This window comes from Delphinus delphis, chromosome 2 (assembly GCF_949987515.2).
Source record: "Delphinus delphis chromosome 2, mDelDel1.2, whole genome shotgun sequence".
NCBI lineage: Eukaryota > Metazoa > Chordata > Mammalia > Artiodactyla > Delphinidae > Delphinus > Delphinus delphis.
The window spans coordinates 949075-970223 of NC_082684.1; the positions used below are offsets into that span (position 1 = coordinate 949075).

Below are 21149 nucleotides of genomic sequence, written 5' to 3' on the forward strand. Positions count from 1 at the left end.
AGCAGTGAGAGGCCCGCATACCGCACACAAAAAAAAACCAATGAAGGATTCATATCTCGAGTTTTCAAAGAACTTCTGCAAAGCAATTTTTGAAAGTCAGCCGCCCCCAAACACCAACAATTAAAGGATATGACCAGCCAGTTACAGAAGAGGAAGGCCCCAAAACTAAGCAAGTGCATGAAAAGATGGTCAATTCAATGATTAGAGAAATGTCAAGTAAACCTGCAGAAGCTAGGACATGCTGAGGGAGGGTCACAGGGAGCGAGGATGTAGGAACTGGTGGGACCATGGACTGGAACATCCAACCGACCACCTGGAGAACCCACTGGTCTGCTCCAGGTGTGCACCCCAAAGCCCTGCTCCCACAGGTCCACCCAAGAGCAGGGGCTTTTGTGAGGCAGCCAGGGTGTCCACGTGTAGGAAATGGTAAATGTAGTGAATCTGGGACCTTATCTGCTGGGCAGAAGCAGCGAAGAGCTGTACACACAGCTTCGAGGATGCAGCTTTAAACACACAATACAGGGAATTCCCTGGCGGCCCAGTGGTTAGGACTCTGGACTTTCACTCCTGAGGGCATGGGTTCAATGCCTGGTCAGGGAACTAAGATCCCACAAGCCACTCGACAAAAAAAAAAATAAAGTAAAATAAATGAAATACAATAAAACACAATACAAAGTGGAAAGATACAGAATAGGGAAACACAAAGACTTGAGTTGATTAGGGCCACAGTTCCCAAACTGTGTGCCGAGGCACCCCAGGGTGCTGCAGTGAATTCTCAGGGGCACTACGGGGTATTTTCCATTTTTGAGGGCAACACGGGATACAGAGCAGGCCAGACACATTGTGAATAATTCGACTGAGCTCAGAGCTTCCATACTGGATTGCACTGCTTGCCTTTCTAAGATCTCTTTGCAAAGCTGGTTTAACAGCAGTTGCTGAAATAAAAAAGCGAACACCAGGCAAAAATCCACATGGACCAGGTAATGCAGGCGGCAGTGTCCAATGTGATTAAGGTTTGAAAAAGTGTGTAGGGTCTAACAGTTTCAGATGTCCTATTGATAAGTAATTGCAGTTTCTAAGAATTAAGGGTTTTTTCAATTCATGTGTTGTTGGTTTGTTTGGGGTTTGGGTTTGTTTTCTAAACTGCTACTAAGTTGTTAGTACCTAAATACTTATTAAGCTCTTTGGCCACAATACACAGAAGTGTTAGGTATTTCTTTGGACCAAGAGGTGCTGTGAAAAATATTACTGAGCCACTCACTGCAAGCGCCACGAGCTGAGCAAGGGCAGGAGCCCTGAGTTAGGGCGATGCTGGCTGCCAAGACAGTCAGACCCAAGAAACTACTTCGGGGGAGCTAACAGTCACCGCTACCTTCCTCCCAAGGGAGACGAGCCAGGGCGCCCCATCTGGTCCCCGCCCCTGGCTCACCTCCCAGGGGCTCTGCAGACTGCACGGCTGTCTCCATCAAGCCATGCCTGGCTCTCGATGACCCAGAGATCCTCTAAAACTAAAGTAAAAACAGGAATGCCTGCACACCCACATTCATCACAGCATGTTCTTCACAACAGTCAAGAGCTGCAAGCAACCCAAACGTCCACTGAAAGATGGGGGGGGTGGTAAGCCTATCGAGGTCTATTACTCAGCCTTAAAGAGGCAGGAAATCCCGACGCCTGCTACAACATGGATGAACCTCGAGGACTTTCTCTCAGTGAAATAAGGCAGTCCCAAAAGGACAGATCCTGTGTGAGTCCACTCATATGAGGTCCCTAGAAGAGTCAGATTCACAGAAACAGAAAGGATGGTGGGGGCCCGGGGCTGGGGGAGGGGGAATTAGTGTTTAGTGGGGACAGAGTTTCTGTGCTGCAAGATGTAAGAAGTTCTGGAGATCTGTAGCACAGCTGTGTGAATATTTTAACACTGTTGAACTGTACACTTAAAGATGGTTAAGATGGCAGAAGGAAGAATGAAATCATGCCATTTTCAGGAACGTGGATGCAATTAGAGATCATCACACTAAGTGACATAAGTCAGACAAAGAGAAATATTACATGATGTCATTTATATGTGGAAACTAAAAAATAATACAGATGAATTTATTTACAAAACAGAAACACACTCACAGACATAGGAAACAAACTTACGGTTACCAAAGGGGAAAGGGGGTGGGGAAGGATATAGGAGCCTGGGATTCATAGATACAGTCCTACTATACATAAAATAGGGAACAAGGATTTTTTTTTTTTTTGCGCTTTGACAAATTTATTTAACCATGAAATGACCGCCCCAATCTAGATAAAAGGCAACAAGGATTTACTGTACAGCACAGGGCACTATATTCAATATGTTGTAATAACCTACAATGGAAAAGAATCAGAAAAAAATATACATATAATATATATATATGTGTGTGTGTGTGTGTGTGTGTGTGTGTGAATCACTTTGCTGTATACCCAAAACTAACACAGTATTGTAAATCAACTGTATTTCAATTTTTAAAAAATGCTTAAGATGGCAAACTTAATGTTATGTGTTTTTTTTACCACAATTTTAAAAAATTGTCCCTAAAAGGGAAGGAAAAAACTTGGGAATTGTAAATGAAGACGGTAAGAAGAGAAACAACTTAAAAGAGGGGCCACCAGCTCACAAGCCCCACGGCCAAGACAGCAACAGATCCCAGGCCCCAAGTCCACCAGAGCCCACCAAGGCCCGGCCCAACACCCCTCACCGCCTTCTCACTGAACCCCAGAAGCTCTCCCGCCAGGGGCAGACGGGGCCTTTTGGAGCGAAGACGGGACCTGGCCCTGAACGGTGCCCCGACCCCGCTCAGAAGAAACTCCGAAATCCTGACCTGGGGCACAAAAGCCTGCAGCCCCTGCCCCTCTGCGACCCCACCTCTGAGCTCATGTCCTACCCCCTCCCAGACGACCCCCATGCAGCCCCCGCATAAGCATAAGCACGCCATTTCCTTTGCCTGGACCACCCTCCTGGGCGGGACACTCAGCTCCCTCTCCTCCCCTCCTTTACTGTCTGGGCAGGCCTCCTCTGACCAACCCACTCTGTCACCTCGCGCCCTGACCCCGCACGGCCAGGGCCATCGCCCCCTGATGCATATTCGTTTATGGTGTTTGCTCTCCCCTAGACCCTGCACCCAGCCCCGGGGCTGACACACGTTGGGCACCTCGGGAATCCTGGCTGATGGATGAGAGGAGCAACAGCCCAGCTCAGCGAAGGACAGAGAGGCCGGCGCCCAGCTGCACTCAGCACCCAGGACCCAGCTGGGGGCCCCGGAGCTCGAGAGGCACAACTTCATGGCCACCAGCCACACCCACAGGCGAGGACACGGGTGCCGGGGCCTACGGACCAAGGTCGTCGACTGTGCCCGCCAACAGGGATTGTCTCCTAAATGCCACTGAGAGATGCTCCTGTCCACCCAAACCTGAACTTCAGCAGGCCACGGGGAATACCCCTCAGGCTGCAGGTGGGCCCCGGGGGGCCTCAGTCCTGACCAGCCAAGGTCAAGCCAAGGTCAAGCCAAGGTCAACCAATGCAGATAAGGACAAGGGAGAGGGAGGCCGGCCAGTGGGTAGTGGGGTAGGGCACCAAAAGGACCGTGGAGGTGGGGGTGACGCGGGAAGGCACCTGGACCGGCTCCTCGGTTTCTGACATCGTGGTTGACACACCCAAAGGACAGGTGCCCTGGGGGCGAGTGGGAACCGTTGGTAAACCCACGACCACAAGGCCCCGCAAGGCAGCCCCGCTGTCCTGAGCTTCCCCGCAGATGAGAATCCCTTCCCTACCCCAGTCATTTTTAAGACCTCCCTGTGTGTGGTCTTCTGCGACATGCCTGTGTTTTCTAGAAGACTCTGAGGGTTTTTGACTCCGGATCCCAGGAAGCCGCTGCAGTGTGGCCAGCCGGCTGTCCCCGTCACCCCCTCACCCACCCCCCTTGGCGGACGGCAGGGACCGCCCACATCCGCTCCTGCCCCCGCGACTCCGAGGGGGTTGGGGGCCTCTCACAAGACGCGCCCGTGTGTGCTTCCCGGGGGTAGTTCGAATCCAGCCCCACCCCTTCCCGGTGCCCCGCCCACCTGCGGCCGCACAGCGCGCCTGCACGTTCCTGGTTACAGTTTGACTTATCTGAGTTCCCGTTTCCTCTTCTCCGCGGTGTCTGCCCCTGGGCTGACGGCCCATCTGCTCCACACCAGTTCTTCACGGGCTACAGGTGTTGCGATGAACTGCCGCTTGCTCAGCCTTGCCTTTCCGCTGTCTTTACAGTGTCTCTTCATGAACAGGTTCCTAGTCCTGACGTGTGGTCTTAGGAAGCCACTCCAGAGGGGAGCGTGGCATCCTCACCTCCTGCAGGGCTGTGTCTGTGGGTCGGTGGGGAACCCTGCAGCCCCAGTGTGCAGTCCCACACATGCAGCCAGGCCAGACTCCAGTGCACGCGTGGGCCCACGCTGCCCCACACCCCGTCTGTCCCGTGGGTCTGAGCCTGTGAACCTGTCCTGGTACGTGCAGAGGGGACTGCAGTGGCCGCGGGGCTGCGGGGCTGGGGAGTGTTGGAGATGACAGCCCGCGTGAGGCCACTGTGGAAGTGGATTCTCCCCGGGGCCTCCTGCCTGCCCACCAGACCTCAGCCCCACAGAGGGCAGGGTCAGGGCCGTGAGCCACTAACTTACAAGCGCTAACTTATCACGGCAGCAGTAGGAGCCAAACCCCAGGGCCCACGCCTGACCCCTGCAGCCTTGGAAAGCTCCTGGCTCGCGGGGTCACTGCGGATGGCTCCACTCACCCCCAGCTTGGCCTCTCGGGCCGGTTCCACCTCGTGTTTCAGAATCACCAGCCCAGGTCCCACAGACACACAGACACGCTTGTGGTTTTGATTGAATTGTATTGAATCTACAGATCAGTCTGAGAAGTGACAGCTCCGTGACACAGAGTTTGCAAACGTCAATTCCCGAGGGCCAGTGGCCATCCCGGCTTCAGGGAATCCTCAGTGGACCTGCCCCGTGGGGCAGTCAGGAGGATGGCAGCAGGGGTCCAGAAGGGCCTTTAAACACTCGAGGGCCGCAGGCGGGGGCCTGAGTCCCGTGTGCCCTGGACCCGACTGGAGCAAGCAGGGAGCCCATAAGAGGGGCTAGGAGAGGGGGGCCAGGCCTTGGAGGGAGGGGCTCGGGCCAGAGGCTCTCTGGGGCCAGCCTGTGAGGAGAGGGTCAGGGGGCACTCCGGAAGGGGCGCCGGCTCGACCCCGGTCTGGTCAGTGCTCCCGAGGCCAGTGCAGAGGCGCCACAGGTGTGCCCCAACCCGGGACGAAGGAGGCCCAGAATGGCCCAGAGGGGCCAGTGCCCCTGGGCGTGAGCCAGCACTCCCCAAGCGGACAGCAAAGGCCAGTGAGAAGGCGTTGTGGCTGGGCCCTGGGGCCTAAGCTGGCGGCACCAGGTCCGGGTGGAGCGCCCTGGGGGAGAGGGGAGGCCGGGCTGAGGCCATGTCCACTGGTGGAAGGGAGGCGGGGCAGGTGCCAAGCCAAGCCTCCTGGGAAGGAGAGGAGCCTGTCCTGGCAGCTGGGGGCGCATCCTCCCGACACAGATGGCTCTTTGTCAGGGCGGAGCCCAGCTCCCCGAGCAGTCTCGGGAACAAAGCCCCCTCTGTCCACAGTGGCCTCCCCCTCCCCCCCCGGGCACCACCCCCAGAAACGGAGCAGAGTCCCCCCACTACCCAAGGTTCCCATCAGGCGTCCCTGCCCAACACAGACACACACACGCACACGCACACGCACACCAGGCATAGGCGTGGCCCAGGTGGGGTGTACAAAGGGAGCCCAGGATGAGGGTGCTCCAAGGGTACATCCAGGACCCTGCATCCCCGGGGCCCTCACGCCCACCCTGTGCTGCAGGCCATGCCTGTCCGTCCAGCACCTGGGCAGCCCTAGACCAGACCAGCCTCAGCCACCACCGGCAGGGACCCCTCGCCCTGGACCTGAGGGGAGCATCCCCTCCCCAGACAGAGACCCGGAAGGGTGGCAGAGGGACAGCTGGAGCCTCAGCCCTGCAAGGAGGCCTCCACAATTTATTTCCGGGTCTTCTCCAGATCCTGAATGCCCACGGCCACCACAATGGGCCTGCCCCCAGCACTGCAGGCCGCGGGGCTGGGTACTGCCCAAAGTGGGGACCCGGGGCCCAGGGCCCAGTGTGCCTGCACCACCGGGGCTGTGTCTGTGTCACCCCTGCAGTTACCTGGCCTGGAATCTGCCCCTCCAAGGCCCAGCCAGGCTGAGGGAGGTGCCCCCGGGAGCAGGGAACGTCAGCGTCCAGGTGGCAGGATCCAGACGGGGCCGGGCGGGGCTCCCACCAGCCTGGCCAGCTCCTGCCGACACTGGCCCTGGAGCTGGCGCAGCACCACCTCCAGGCGGGCCTCCTGGCTCCTCAGCGCCTCAATCACTTCAGGGGCCCGCAGGCCTGGGCCCCCGGGCGCCCCAGCCTCAGTCCTCACCAGCCGGTGGGGCCCGTGGGGCTGGGCCAGGCTGCAGCCGCCGCCTCGCTCGCAGGCCTGCCGCAGAGCGGCCAGGTCCTGTCCCACGGCCTCCCGCAAGGCCGTCCTCGCGGCGCTCCACTGGGGCCCACGGCCTCCGACCTGCACAGGGGACGTGGCAAGTGAGCAGAGGGTGACCAGTCTCACCAGGACCCTGGCTCAGGGCCTCGGCTCTCCCTGAGCCCTGCCCCAGCCGCCAGCAGTCCTGCGGCCCCTCCCAGTGCCCAAAGAGGAGCAGCTCCAGCGCCAGCTCTAAGGCCCGGCTCCTCCAGGCTCTGTCACCCGCACCGAGCATCTGAGCCCTAAGCCAGAGGCCGTGGGGCCCCGGGGAAAGGGCCAGCAGCTCGATCACCCCCGACAGCCCTGCAGGGCCTGAGCCCTCAGGACCACCCAGCTGCAGGCCCAGCTCTTGCACCGCGGTATTGCAGGGGGAGTGGGCCTGGCTGCCCCCAGCAGGCCAAGTCCTGCAGGGTCTGCTCAGAGCCCAGAGTGCAGACCCTCGGGGCACCCACCCCCAACCCCACCCACCACTCCAGGCGGGGTCAGCATGTCCTCTGCTCTATCGGCTTCCCACTTTCCCACCGCCCTCGCAGAGGGGTGGCATGGGGTGGCCCTGACCCAAGGGGACGCCAGGCTAAGGGGACGCCAGGCCGAGGACACGACCTGGTGAGGACACCTCTGGCCCCCAGGGCAGGCCCATCCCAGAGACCCTGCAGGCAGCAGGGAGCGCAAAGAGGCTGTGCCCTCGGTGTCCCCAGGGAACTGCCCTGACCCTGACCCTGACCCCGACCCTCAGTGGGCACTGCTCCATGGTTCGCAACAAGGAAGCGTGAAGAGCCCTGAGCCCAGACAAGCACCGGCCCCCCTTCTAGTGAGAAACCGCCTGCAAACATCACCGTTGCTCCAGCTGTCACTGCCCAAGAGGGCAGAGGGCTCCAGCTTGGCCCGGCCGGAGGAGACATGGCCGTGCAGGGCCTGAACGAGCCACGCTGCAGGCCCCCAGGAAACACCCATGCTCCCCAGGGGTATCTGAGGGGAAAACCACACCTGCAGTTTACTCTAAGATGCTTCAGCAAAAGGAAATCAATGCAGCGCACGTGGCGCACTGCTCACAGCCACAAACCCGGTGCTCGCCCGGCCCAGCTCATGGAGAGAGGAGGGTGGCGCCCAGGTGGGGCTGGGGGACACACATGTCCACCAGCAGGTCCAAAAGGCCACATGGTGTGAGCGGAAGCCAGCAGGGACGACACCAGAACTGCCCTGGGATAACGAACAGACCTGCATCAGGGTGGCCAGGGTGGGGCGGCAGCCGAGTCTGGCAGGTGAGCCCACCCCCCTTGCAAACAGACCAAATGGTGCAAGTCCCACCGTGGGAGCCCCCCACCGAGCACAACCCGGGCCAGGGCCCCAAGTCCTCACCCCGGCCTCCCAGGCCGCCCGCCGGGCCTCCACCGCCTCTCGCAGCTCTCCCTGCAGGGCCTGCAGCTCCCGCACCAGGGGCTCCAACGCTCCAGTCCCTGGTGTGGGGATCCTGGGCAGAAACGTGGGCTGTGAGGCCTCAGGGGGGCAGGCGCCCAGGACCGTGTCCTGCAGAGAGGGACCCCAAGTGAGAGGGTGGGCGGCAGGCCCGGGCCTCACAACCAGAGGCCCAGCTCCCCAGCCGGCAGGGACAGAGGCCCAGGGTCACTTCCCGCCCCCGGGTCGCAGACCAAGCTGGACAGTGACCGTCACCCTGGTGGGCCTGGAGGCCAGGGAGGCACAAAGGCCAGGCTTCCGGAAGGCCAAGACCCCTGAGAAGTCTGGGCTTCCCCAGGAGCTGGGAAGGGTGGTGATGGGACAGACAGACATCTGCAAAGAGCCACACACACAAAACCCACAGGCCTGGGTGTGAAACCAGCTTCAGGGCTGGGTGTGGGGGGCTTCCCTGAGACTTCTCTTCCTGTGTGGAAAATGAGAAGACCCCACCACCACCCCAGGGCCGCTGTGGTCAGACCAGGGGAGGGGAGGGGAGGGGAGGGACAGGAGGTGGGTGGAACGGCTTCCTGACCATCCACCGCCAGAAGACCAGCTCCCGGCGCCGCCACTCGAGGGCCGCCTGCAGCCGCGCGTTCTCCCTCTCCAGCCTCCGCAGCAGCTGCAACGCAAACCAGTAAGGCCGCAGAGTCAGAGAACCCAGTGCGCCTGGGACCCTGCACACCCTGCCCACCGTCTCTGGCTCAGTCACCTTGGCTCACCCGGCCCACCCGCGGGCTGAGCCACCTCCCTGCAGGGCACGGCACGGCACGGCAGGACAGGGCGCGGCACGGCAGGGCAGCCTCGCCTCCAGCACAAGCAGGCCAAGCCTACCAGGCCTCTGACCACACCAGTGACCCGCCAGCCCCCCACAGGCGTGGGTCCCGCAGGGTCGGCGGCTGAGTCCTGGTGCCCCCTCCCTTGCGGCTCCACCCCACATCCCCTGCTGACTGAGGGCTGCACCCCGGAGGCTTCGGGTGTACAGGGAGGCCCCGGATGGGGGAGACTGGCGGGTTCTGGGAATCCCTCCCTGTAGTCCCCTGGAGCCCAAAGGCAGGGCAGAGGCTGCACGGCGCCCAGCTTGGAGGCGACGGAGGACAGACCGGGGACCAGGGTGGAGAACACAGCCGCGCAGACCCCCAGCCCCACCCTGCAGGCACGGCCCGAACAGCCCCGCACCTGCGGACCCCGCAGTCCAGTGCACGGGCACATGCTCCCGTCCCACCTGCTGAGGCCACTGCGGCCTCGGGAAGCCGGACAGGGGCAAGGCCAGTCACGGTCCACCCCAAGGGCCCACGGTAAGCTGCGGAGAGACAGATGGGCCCCACTGGGATGGCCCAGGCCAGCACCCGCTGTGCTCCTCTCTGAACACAGCAGCCAGCACAGTGACCCAGCCTCCGGCACCACTCCTTCTAGAAGGGAGCCCAGGAGTGTGCTCTGGGGCCGGGACAAACGGCCAGACAAGAGCCCTGCCAGGCCTCCACTCACAGAGGCTGGTGCCCGAGCCATGCGCACCAGCGTGCCCGCCAGGCAACCAGGGGATGCACATGGCTGGACAAGGGGCTCCCGGGCCAGGGGGCCAGACAGGGGCAGGCTTGAGCACCAGGCCAAGGGCCCAGCCCATGGCCAGGGGAGCAGGGAAGGCAGGCCTGCGGTGAGAATCGCCCTGTGGTCTGGGGGAGGGCTGCGGACATGCGAGGGCGGAGCCCACATGCCCACACCACACACACACCCCGCTACACACACGTGCTGGCCCGTGAGAAGAGCAGCTTACTCAGCTCCCAAGAACAGTCCCAGAGGGTGTCCACATCCCCACGTCCCAAGCCACAATATAAGAAGACTACAGGCCCAGCCAGTAACCAAGGATGCTGCCCAGCCACTCCACAGCATGCCTGGCCACTGACACGGCAACAAGAGATCATTCCAGAAGCTCATGGGACCCATCCCAAGAGCGCAGCCCCTTCAGGTCGGCTGGTCCAGGCCGCCACCAGCTTCTCATCCAGAATCCTTGGAAGGAAGCCAACTGTCCCCATCCACCTGGCCACACCGTTTTCAGTCCTGGCGCACCAACATGCACCGCCCTCCAGGAGGAGGGGAGTCGTACCCGCCCAGGCCCCCCCCAGAGGCCGGGGTCCCAGGCAGCACCAGGCTGGAGCTGGCACAGCCTCTGCTCTACTCAGACCAGGGAGGGGACCAGGGGCAGGAGGCCTGCGCCTTGCTGAGTCACCCCTGAAAGGGAACAGAGCCAAGGGCATCTCAGGACGCCCAGATGCGGCCTCAGCACCTTCAGGGCCAAGCACGGCCTCGCCCAGGTAAAGCCAGGAGCGCAGGCCGGGCAGGCACCCCCAGGTGGCCGCCCTGACCCCACGGTGGGGATGCAGACCCCCGAGGAGCACGCGGCTCTACAGGCGGGATCTGCTGGGCCTGCCCTGAGCCTCAGCCCTCCTCCCCAGCCAAGTGTCCCAGGACAAGGCACTGCCAGCCTCACACTCTGGACCAGCCAGGGCCCAGCACAAGTAATGGCCAGCCTTGGGCCTGTCCCAGGACCCCCTGGCCAGGCGAGCCCAAGGGAAGGAAACAGTGATGATGGACGGGGGCTCCTGAAAAGAAGGTCAGTAGAGTGTGGGGCAGCGCCGACCCCCACCTCCTCATCAACAGGTGACACACGCCCAAGCTCAAGGCACCCACACCGTCAGCTCGGCCCCTTGAACAGTCTTCCTTAATTCCAGTGGCCCCCCTTGCTGGCTGCCAGCCCGGCCCAGACACCTGTGTTCTTCCCACTGTCCAAAGCGTACCCAGCCACGTGCACACACACCGCAGCACTGGCTGCTCTGGGGGCAAGAGAGGCCCTGAGGTTGCACGTGTCTCCTACATAGGCAAGGGGGTGAGCTTGGGGACTTCCCTGGTGGTCCAGTGGGTAAGACTCCGTGCTCCCAAAGCAGGGGGCCCAGGCTCAATCCCTCGTCGGGGAACTAGATCCCACATGCTGCAACTAAAGAGTCCACATGCCACAACTAAGGGTCCACATGCCGCAATGAAGATCCTGCACGCCGCAACAAAGATCTCACATGCCGCAACTAAGACCTAGCACAGCCAAATGAATAAAATAAGTATTTTAAAAAAAAAAAAAGGAACTTCCTGCTGGTGCAGTGGTTAAGAATCCACCTGCCAATGCAGGGGACATGGGTTCAAGCCCTGGTCCGGGAAGACCCCACATGCCGCGCAGCAACTAAGCCCGTGCGCCACAACTACTGAGCCCGCGTGCCACAACTACTGAAGCCCACGCACCTAGAGCTCCGCAGCAAGAGAAGCCACTGAAATGAGAAGCCCGCGCACCGCAATAAAGAGTAGCCAGCCCCCGCTCGCCACAAGTAGAGAAAGCCTGCACGCAGCAACAGAGACCCAACGCGGCCATAAATAAACAAACAGATAGATAGATAGATAGATACTGTTTAAAAAGATGGTGAGCTTGGCTAACACCCACAGCTCAAAGCTGGTCTGCTGTCTGGGTCCCCCACCCTCCCAGGCTCCTTCTCACCTTGGGCCACGCCCACCTTGGTCCCACCAGCCCTCACCTGACGGCCACCCTCCGGGTCTCTGAGCAGCTCCGTTTCGGTGACAGACAGGTGGCCAAGGCTGCGGTCGCTGTGGCAGCCACGGGTATATGAGTGGATCTGAAACAGGCAGTGCAGACCCCAGGCTGAGAAGGTGGGCGCCTCCCCACAGCCAGCGCTAGGCAAGGACCTTACAGATAAGGAAACGCTTCAGAGAGGGTCGGGCCCAGGAGAGTAGTCAGCACTGCTGGGAGGCTGGCCCAGGGCCCAGTACCCACCAGGAGGCCCATGCAGAGGGAGGGGCACCCCACCCAGCTCCCAGGGTGCAGTATAGGTAGAGTGGGGCGCCCCTGCTTCCCCCTCAGCTCATCAAGTGCGAGGCCCATGTGGTGGCACAAACAGTGAGGCCAGTGGCAGGGACACAGACACAGGGCACTCCAGCAAGGTGAGGCCTGAAGGCAGCAGGGAGGCTAACTGGTGGGCATGTCTCACACAGAGGGGCAGCTGGAGCCCAGACAAGAGGCAGTGAGGGCTCCCAGGAAACGCTAGCTGAGCAAAAGACCCTCTCCCAGGGGCAGAGCACCAGGCGGGGTGTTCCAGCACCAGAGAGCTCTGCGCTGGTGCGAACCCTGGGCTACCTGCCCAGCCACCGCTCAGCCCAGACCATGCACTGGACCTGTGGGGACACCTGTGCCCCAACAGCTGAGCCCTACCAGCCTTTCGGAAGCCCACAGGAGCTGCCCACCGCCCGTGAGCCCACACCCAGGATGCGGTGGGAGGGGGTGCCTTCCTCGCCATCTCGTGTTCAGGCAGCAGTGGCTCCCCAGGGCCCACTTTGGTGCTCAGTGACATAGAGTCTGAAGCTTCTAGGGAGTTCTGGGGACAGGAAGGTCGACCCTGCAGGCTCCCTGCCCCCCTGATTCCCTGCCCCATAGATGTCCAGCAACACCTGCTCTAGGCCCCCTCCTGGACAACATGGAGCCCTAGGGTCAGGCTCTGGGCCACCCCAGGCTGTGCCCAACAGGTCAACTCCCAGCCAGGCCTGGGAAGGCCCACATTCAGCCAAAGGCTGGGCGCCAGCCTGAGATGGGAATGCTGGACAGGCCTCTATAGCACAGAGGACAGCTGCCCCTGGGTGGACAACGCATGCGTGGCACTACCTTGCCCAGGAGGGCGCACTGCTCCTGCTGACTGGCCATCAGGTTTCGCCACCGGAACCGCAGCTTTCCCATCAGCCACTGCAGGTGGCGGATGTCCACACAGCCGTCTGCTTCCACGCTGGGGGCAGGAGGGCCAGGGCTGGCCAGGGCCTCGCACTGGGGAGGGGGCAAGGGTCACGCACTGCTCTCACACCCCAGGCAGAGACCACGAAGGGGAAAGAGAAAGGAAGCCCCTGGGAGTGAGAGCCAAGAGATCCCGGGGGCGCCAGGAAGAGCTGGGTCAGGAGCCTGTGGGCACGTCCCCGGCCCTCACCTGCCTCCGTGTGCTCACCCGGGCATTCGGGGCAGCAACACTGACCCCCACAGGGCTGACCCCGCCGGTCCGGTGCCCACACCCAGGATTCCCGCCCGGGCTGGGCGCGGCTCACACTCATCCCTCACCCACCTCGCACACGGGCATCTCGTCTCCCAGCTGCACGCGGTTCTGGGTCAGCAGCCGCTCGGGCAGGGGCCCGCGGGCCAGGAGCCAGGCCAGGGCCAGCAGCAGCTCGCGGCCGCCCTGGGAGCCGTCGTCCGGGAGCTGTGCCAGGGCCCGCCTAGGGTAGCCCTGGGTGCGCAGCGCCAACTTCACAGAGCGGACCTGGGCCTCTGCGGTAGGAGACGCCAGCTCAGGAGGGACACCCACTGGAGGTGACGCTACCCAGACTCCTAAGGGACCCCCGCGGGACGCAGAGCAGAGACCATGCTTGGAAGGGACTAGCAGGGGCATTGGGACCTAACCCGGAGGCGGGAAGGGGAGAGGCTCACGCGGGGGGACGGGGTGTCTCATCGGGGAGGCGGGGCAGTGGGCGGGGCCTTACGGAGGGCTGTCCCGTGGTCGTGCAGTGGGCGGGGCTCTCTGGGTGGGCGGGGCCAGAGCCTTACCAGGCGGGCCTTACAGGAAGGCGGGCCTTACCCGGGGAGAATGAGGCCGAGGCGCCGTCGGCCAGCTGCGGCGAGAGCACGCGGAAGAGCAGCCGCCAGAGCGCGGGGGCCTGCGAGGATCAAAGAGCGACGGTCAGCGGGGCTGGCGGCGTCCCTGCGTCCTCCCGGAGCCCTACTGGCCCCAGCCGCCTGCCCTGCTGGCCTCACCGCCTCCGGACGGTCGAACTTGGCGCGGCGGAAGGTCTCGGGGCTGGGTCCGGCGGGCAGAGTCTGACTCAATGCGGCGATGGCCTCGGGCAGGGCCCGGGCCGCGTCCGCCGGGTCCACCCGGCGACGCCGCCGCCGCCGCCCCATGCAGCCTCCGCCCGCCTGTCTCAGATTGCGCGCCGCCGCCGCCGCGTCCCCGCGACCAATCCCCGCGAGAGCTGCGTCCCCGCGCCCAGTCACCGTTCAGGTGCCGCCTCTGCTGGGCCCGCGCCCAACCGCCGAGTAGGCTGAGACGCGCCTCTAGCTCCTGCCCAATGAGCGGTGCCCCCGGCGTTTGAGTGCTGTCTGTTCTGTCCGGTGCGGAAGCATTTCCGGTGCGTCGGGGACCCATCGGCGTTGAGAGCCTCGCGGGGTCCGCCCTCCGCGACTCAATCGCGGCAACACCTGACTCTCCTCGTCCGGACCCCACCAATCAGCCCCTTGCACCAAATGGCAGCCTAGCAACCGCCGGAGGGTCAGCTGCGGCGCTCAGGGTGCCCCCTGCGGCCGAGAGGCGCCACCGACACGCGGGAGCGACCCTCCGCCTCCGGAAGCCCTCTCTGGCCTCCGGAAGCCCTGGGACCCCGCAGCGCGTACCAGGCCGGAGACGCAGGGGCCAGCGCCCGGGTACCGGGGGACGTACCCCGACGGCTCAACCCCGCAGCGCGCGGGCGGGTGCTCCTCCCGGACGGCCGGCGACTCTCTCCCCCTTCAAACCTACGCCTGCATACCCCGCCTGGCCCCTCCCCGTCCAGTCCATCGTCTGTCCGGCTAGCCCCCTACCCCCTACCCCCTACCCCCATCCCCACCCCACCCCACCCCGGCCTCCCTCTGCCCTGCACCTTCAGCCTCTCCTTCCTGCCATTGAAGAGACAGTCTTCAAAGGACTATCCGCACAGCCACTTTGGAAAGCAGTTTGGCGGTTCTTTCAGAGCTAGACTTGTCTACCAGACGACCCCACAGTTCCAGTGCCCGGAACCTGTGAGGACTCGTGTTCCCACTCACGGACATTCAAGGCAGCTCTGTTCCTAACAGCCAAACCGAAACAACCCAAAAGGCCGCCAGCTGGGCAGTCAGCCCTAGGACGGAACCCTCTCGGCACCACTGATGGCGGGTCAAAGTGCCAGGAAGCGCAGACACAGAGGAGGGCAACACTATGTTGTACGTGCCTTTCATCTATAGGAAGTGTCCAAAAAAGCAAGTGTACAGAGACAGGAGGCAGGTCAGTGGTGGCCTGGAAAGAGACCAGGACTGGGGAGTGGCAGCAGATGGGCATGAGGGAATTTTTGTGGTTAAGGAGAATGGTTTAGAACTGGATTGTGGTGACGGTTGCAGAACTCTGAACTGGTTAAAAAGCATCGAATGTGCATAGGTGAGTTTTACGGTATGAAATTATACCCCAATAAAGCTGTAAAGAGGACAGAGTGAAGGAAGGAGAGAAGAAGGGAAAGAGAAGTGATGAAGAGAAAGGAAGCAGGCCTCCCTGGATCCCAAGTGCTCCCCAGACAAGCCCCCCTCCAGCCCTCACCAAGCCCACAGGAAGTGCGGTCACGCCTGACGCCCCACCTTCCGCCTGGTGTTCACCTTTGCCCGCCCCCACCCCCCCACCCCACCAGCTCCCCTTGCCATCTCAGGCACAGCAGCTGCTCACTCCCTGTGTCCCCCTGGAACTAGCCCATTCTCCAGAACTTGGCCTCTGACCCGGGCACCCCCACCCCAGGAGGCTGTCTCAGTGGCCACCTGACAAGTGCCAGGGCAGCTTACCTCCCGAGAGCCCTCCTCCCCCACAGGCACGGGGGTATTGCTGTATGCCCCTCACCTCACCTTCAGTCCCCTCCAGTCCCCTTCTGAGCTGGGGCTGGGACCAGCACAGGCCTCCAGGCTGGCCCTGCCTTCTGTCTCCACAGCGCAGAGGCCATGCTGCTAAGGCCTGCCGTAGCACCCTGGAGCCTTCGCCCAGTATGGTTCCTGACGCATTGGGTCTGGAACCCGATGAGCCCTTTCCCGCTCCGGCGGGCCTTCTGCTCCGAGTGCCTTCCTCCCCAGCCTGAGGCCTGGCTGACCCACTCTCCCTGTGGGCCTCAGCGCTCTGAGCGCTCACTCCAAGTCTGCCCCCCACACCCAGACTGAGCCACGCGGTGGCGGAGGGGCCAGGAGTTTCTGCTGCCTTTTCAGGGCCACCTCCCAGCAGCTCGGCGCGAACCTTCCAGTGCACCCACTCCCCACTCTGTGCCTGCTCTGGCCACAAGCCCTTAGCTGCTGGGCCCCCAGATGACACCTCCACCCCCCACACCCCACCACTGAGAAACCAGGCCTCACTTAGTATCCTCTGCTCCCGCCTCCCCCGCTGAATTGCATCTGTCCCCAGAAGCACTCCAGCTCCCACCCCTTGGAATTCTATGAATCACAAATCTCACACACGCGCACACACACGCATGCACGCGCGCACGTGACCCCACACACTGCCCTGGGGCCCCCCACGCCTGTCCAGCTCAGGCCTGCCGGACCCCCAGCCAAGCCATGGGGCAGGGCTGAGGGCATTTGCAAGGCTGAGATGACCTCTCTGGGCTCCTTAGATCAGCCGAGCCCTGGGACAGTGGCCGTCTGCCAGGGCCGGAGTGTGAGTGGCCAGTGGGGGGAACGGCGAGGGCTCTGAGGGTGGCCCAGTCTGCAGCTGCTCCCTGAACGGAAACAGGAGTTTTCAGAAAGCCCCTAGCCGTTGCCGCCCAGCCAGTCCTCACCTCAAAGTCCGCATCGGACAGCCAGCCGCTTGCTAGTCCCTACTGGGCAGCCGGCCACCTGCTAGTCCCTGGGCATGGCACGGGGGCAGATGAGGTGTCTGGGTGGATGCACGGCTGGCCCAGTCCGGCAGGGTGGGGATGGGGGATGGGGACAAGGGAGGAGCAGCAGGAAGTGGGGAGGGCAGGCGAGGGCTCCCCACCACAGCTCCCCAAAGCTTCTCAAAAACGGAACCAGCTCAGCGGATTCACCCTGCAGCCTCATGTTCCCGCTGACCAATCCCAGAGCTGCACAGGAGGGCTGGGGCATCTGCAGGGCTGAACGCGGGGCTGTCCAGGGTGGCTCCCTGGCAGAGTACCCCCGCCCCCACCAGGGCAGTGGGCAGCAAGGCTGGCTGCAGCAGGAAGAGCAAGTGCCCGGCAGGGTGCAGCCCCCTGCACTGTTCCCCCAGTGAAGTGCACACACGAGTAGGTCTTCCAAGTGTCCGGGTTTATTGAGGGCTTGAGGGTCTACAGGGGAGCCCCAGGTGCCTGTGGGGAGGGCCTGCCATCGGCCTAGAGGGGCAGCGGCCCGGCGGGCAGCCAGGGATGGGGTCTCCAGAACCTGTGCAGAGAGACAGGGACAGAGGTGAGTGCAGGCCCCAGGAGTGGTCGGTCCTCACTCAGGGTAGGGGAACCCCACTCTCAGGGCTGGCTGGGCTGGGCAGGGCAAGGGGGATGGGGGTGTACCTGGGTTTACTTGAAAGTGTGGCTCTCTGCCCCACCGCGCCCGAAGCCTGCGGAGAAGCAGTGGGCGGGTTAGGGGTGGCCAGGGGCTGTGGAGGTCAGGGTCAGGTGGGGGCTGCGGGGAGCATACCTTTGGGGCCGAACATGGCCGCGTAGCAGGGGTGGTTGCAATAGGGCTTGCCTTCATGCTGCGGAGAGAGGCGCGTGAGGGCCTGCCACCCCTCCCCCACGCCCCGGCCTCCCTCCAGGCCCCACCTACCTCGGCGTGAGACCCCGAGGTCAGCGTCTTTCCACATTTCTCACACTTCAGGCAAGGGCGATGCCAGTCCTTCCCCAGGGAGGTCACCCGCTCAGCTGCAGAGGGACAGACATGCCCCCCGCCCCGTGAGGTGAGACACTGCTCCTGGGACACGGGGCACACCCACCTGCTCGCACAGCGCCTTCTCCAGCCACCTCTGCTCAAGGCCTCGCCCACGCATGCCCGGTGGCCCACCCAAGGTCTCAGCGGCACCTGTGCCCCACGGGGGGAGAGGGGCACCTCCAGTCCCCAACCGGTCCCGCCCAACTAGCGGGGGTGGGCGCCGGCCCTGAGCGCGCCCCTGAGGGCTTGGGTGGGGCTGCAGGAGGAGGCGAGGGGGCCTTGGGTCGGGACCCGGGCCGGCTACCGGGTTGAGCCCTCCGCCTCTGCACCGGTGACGGCGGTGGGGCGTAAGGGGCGCCCTTCCCCGTGGCGAGGCGGGGGGACTTCCCACCTCCTCCTGCCCTTCCCCTGGGTGGGCCCCGGGGCGCGGGACAGGAAGGCCGCGCCCGGGATCTGAGCGCGCCTGGTCTCGCGCCCGGGACGCCGGTTTCCGCGTCTGTTTCTACTTAGCGCTGGGAGGGGCGGCCAGAGCCCCGCGTTCCTTCCTACCCCTCGGGGTCCCCGCCCAGGGCGCGCGCGAGAGGAGGCTAGAGAGCGCAACCCGGAGACGGGAGACCCAGAGACGGGCAGACTCAGAGACGGGAGGCCCAGAGGGACCCGGAGAGACAGCGGGGCACAGAGATGGAGGGCCGTCCGACGCAGGGGTCCCGACCCGCACATCCAGGCGGCCGCGGGCAAGGCTGAGGCGTCGCCCCGAGGCGGTGCCCCAAGTCCCCCTGCGCCCCCGGCCCACCTGAGCGGCCCCGCGGCGGGGACCCTGGGCCGCGCTTCCGCGTGGGGCGGCTCAGGGACCCACAGTTCGAGCCGGGGAGGGTGGGGGTGGAGTGCGCTCACCAAAGTACACCTCTTTGTTGCACTTGGGGCACTTGGGCATGGTGGCGCCGGGTCCGGGTCGGGTGGCTGGGCGGGAGCAGAGCGGAGCGCGGGACTGGGTGGGTCGCGCCAGGTCCTCGCCTTTCAAGCACCCCGGGACCCCGCCCCTTTGGGACCCGCCCCTAGCGCCCCGCCCCCTGAGCCCTGGACTTGGGCCCGGAGGCCTCGGACCCAAGCCAGCAGACCGAGAAAGGTCATCTGGTCCACGCCCGCTTTGGGGTACGACCCGGGCCTAGCCGACGACAGAGCGTGATCCGAGCAGTGCAGGAGATCCGTGGGGACTCACTGAAGGGGCGGGGCTGGCGCACCCGGAGGAGCCCCGCCCCTCGCCCTGGACTCTGGACTCGCCGGGTCCAGGATCTGGGGCAGTGGGGCTCCCCAAGAGCAGGAGGGAGCACCCCACCCCCAGCCCCAGATATGCCGGAGCCAGGGAGGGAACCGGTCACCTCTAAAATGCAAAGAGATGCAAACCAGCGTGTCCCCTTCCCCCGATGGAGGTTTGGGGACACCTGCCAGGGGAGTCTCAGCCTGGTAGCCCTCCCCCAGGAACTCCCCGCGGCCTCCATCACGCGCGGGGCCAGGAGGACCGCCCCGCTCCGCCCCGCCCCAGTTCCCCACCCCCGAGGGACATACCGGTCTCTCTCACGCGCCCCACCTCAGACCCGCCCCTGGAAGTCCATCGGACCGCAGCGGGAACGTCCCCAGGGAATTCAGAAGAGGGGACTCCGCGACGGGGCATCCATTTTCTCCACGGGGACAGCCATCGGCTGCGGGGGCTGGGGGTTCTGTGGCGGGAAGTGGATGCGGCGACGCCCAGGCCGGCGCAGGCCGTCTGGGAGATGCCGGGGCCGGCGGGGGAGGGGTCTTTATCTCTGCGGGAAGCGCCGAGTGCAGAGCGGTCCAAGTCGTTCGTCCAAGGAAAGCGGGAGCGGCCCTGGAGCCTCCGCCGTGCCAGGCAGAGACCGCGGACCCCACCCGCCCCAGGAATGGGGGAAGACCTAGGGGGCTGGCTCTCTCGCGGGCTGCGGGGTCCTAGGCCAGCCTCTGCGGACCAGCGGAGAGGCCTGCATCTCAAGGGGGTGGGGCCCTCGAGGGGAGGCGGCTGGCCAGCCTCCCATCTGCCCCTTAGCCCAGGCTGAGGTGGAGGCCTGGGTGGGGTCCCAGTGCTCTGTGCCCTGTAGGACTCTGCCTGGGCCAACCCTCCTCCATCACTGTCACCCAGGCCACCTCCCTAGCCGTGTCTCCATCCTACACCCTGAACCTTTACCAGCACCAGCGTCCTCATGTGCCCTCAACCATCTCGCCAAACAAAACGTCATCTCTGGGCCTGTCCAGGCCCTGTCCCCATGGAGGGTGCTGGAGACCATCCTCTGACAGGGCCCAGGAGCTCCGGCCTCCCCACGCAGTGACGCCCTCACCCTTACCACCCGCTGCGAGCAGCCCCCCCCCCCCCAGAGTCTGGCAACGGGACCAGGAGTGGAAGCCGTGGCTGCCTCCACCCCGACGGCGCCCCACCAGGCCCGGGTCGGGGTGACGGTGAGAGCTCCAAGCCTTCAAGGGTAAGGGAGGCCGGCCGCACCCCAGCCTCGGTGAGGAGGACGGCCCACTGGACCCCACACTCCCGCGGCGGGCCCCCCACACCGCTCTCCAGTCACTCCCACCTCCCTGGGACCCCCTCTCTGAGGCCACAGTTCTGCCCCCCCACCCCGGGAGCTGTGCAAGCCCCGGGGTCCACAAGGTGGGTAGCCCCGGTGCCCGGCTGCCCGCTGCCCTCAGGAGGTGGTGCACGCCCTGCCCTGCACTGGTGGAGCTCCGGGCCCGGAGCCTCAACACCCTCTCTGCCTGGCACAGGGGCACCTCAGCATGGTTTCTGGAGCCGACACCACCGGCCCAACCTTCCCACAACCCCCACCCGGCCCTTGATGTCTCCTTGGCCTGCGCCTGATGCCACCAGGCCAGGCCAGGAACAGGAGGTGGTCCTGGCTTCCCTCATCTCCTGGCTCCATGATCCAGAGAGCAAGGTGGGCAGGAAAGAAAGCAGGAGAGTGCCGGGGGGTGGGGGGGTGGACGGGGCACACGGAGACACAGACACAGCTAGGAAATGCAGACAGGTAGAAGCAGCGAGAGGGGAGGAAGGGCAAAGACCTCTGGTGATGGAGAGGACCGCGTGGGCAGGGGGCACGGGGCAGGACACTCTGGGGTAGGTGGGCGTCTGTCACAGCAGATCCCGGGCATCAGGCCACACGTGTTGCACGCACCGCCTTGCAGATCCCTGAGAAGGCTGCCCCAAGTGGGTGTGCCAGGCAGAGGTCAACTCCACCGGGATGATGAGCTGGGGGGGGGACAGTGACCGACAGGTTGCCTGGATGCGCACGCGTGTGTCCCAGTGCCTTCCTGGGTGGGCGTATCCATCAGGGTGTCTCTCGGGGCATGCGTGCATGAGGCCCTTCTCTGAGCAGTTGCCTT

At 63.8% G+C, this 21149-nt stretch overlaps 2 protein-coding genes across 6 annotated transcripts; both read right to left on the reverse strand.

Moving 5' to 3' along the window:
- Window positions 1–4878: 4878 nt before the first annotated feature.
- Window positions 4879–14281, reverse strand: TEDC1 (tubulin epsilon and delta complex 1). Of its 5 annotated transcripts, XR_009517888.1 has the most exons (9): window positions 13887–14281; window positions 13711–13789; window positions 13201–13403; window positions 12756–12911; window positions 11617–11715; window positions 8577–8663; window positions 7949–8116; window positions 6235–6631; window positions 4879–5456 (listed from the first exon to the last, which is right to left on the reverse strand). XR_009517888.1 is itself a non-coding variant. In XM_060001267.1 (8 exons), exons 1-8 carry the CDS (start codon window positions 14031–14033, stop codon window positions 6302–6304), a joined length of 1269 nt encoding a protein of 422 aa, XP_059857250.1. In that variant the 5' UTR covers window positions 14034–14281; the 3' UTR covers window positions 4879–6301. The 5 variants fall into 5 exon arrangements, 4 of the variants coding, with proteins under 4 accessions (XP_059857250.1, XP_059857260.1, XP_059857269.1 ...); XM_060001267.1 differs by having other exon boundaries at window positions 4879–6631; XM_060001292.1 differs by lacking the exon at window positions 4879–5456 and having other exon boundaries at window positions 6339–6631; window positions 7949–8060.
- A 2855-nt stretch (window positions 14282–17136) lies between these two features.
- LOC132419935 (cysteine-rich protein 1) lies at window positions 17137–18777 on the reverse strand. The gene is made up of 5 exons (XM_060003800.1): window positions 18645–18777; window positions 17649–17743; window positions 17520–17577; window positions 17393–17439; window positions 17137–17267 (listed from the first exon to the last, which is right to left on the reverse strand). Exons 1-4 carry the CDS (start codon window positions 18682–18684, stop codon window positions 17399–17401), a joined length of 234 nt encoding a protein of 77 aa, XP_059859783.1. The 5' UTR covers window positions 18685–18777; the 3' UTR covers window positions 17137–17267; window positions 17393–17398.
- Between the last annotated feature and the right edge of the window lie 2372 nt (window positions 18778–21149).

Bases quoted from the DNA above. Each gene is read 5' to 3' on its own strand.
- TEDC1 (XM_060001267.1), bottom strand. From the start codon at position 14,033: ATGGGGCGGCGGCGGCGGCGTCGCCGGGTGGACCCGGCGGACGCGGCC. The intron at 13,404-13,710 runs GTAAGGCCCGCC...CTCCTACCGCAG, and splicing joins CTCGGCCTCATTCTCCCCGG to AGGCCCAGGTCCGCTCTGTG. The intron at 8,117-8,576 runs GTCAGGAAGCCG...CCCTCTCTGCAG, and splicing joins TGGTCTTCTGGCGGTGGATG to GACACGGTCCTGGGCGCCTG.
- LOC132419935 (XM_060003800.1), bottom strand. From the start codon at position 18,684: ATGCCCAAGTGCCCCAAGTGCAACAAAGAGGTGTACTTTG. The intron at 17,744-18,644 runs GTGAGCGCACTC...GTCCCTCTGCAG, and splicing joins CAACAAAGAGGTGTACTTTG to CTGAGCGGGTGACCTCCCTG. The intron at 17,440-17,519 runs GTATGCTCCCCG...GCTTCTCCGCAG, and splicing joins GGCCATGTTCGGCCCCAAAG to GCTTCGGGCGCGGTGGGGCA.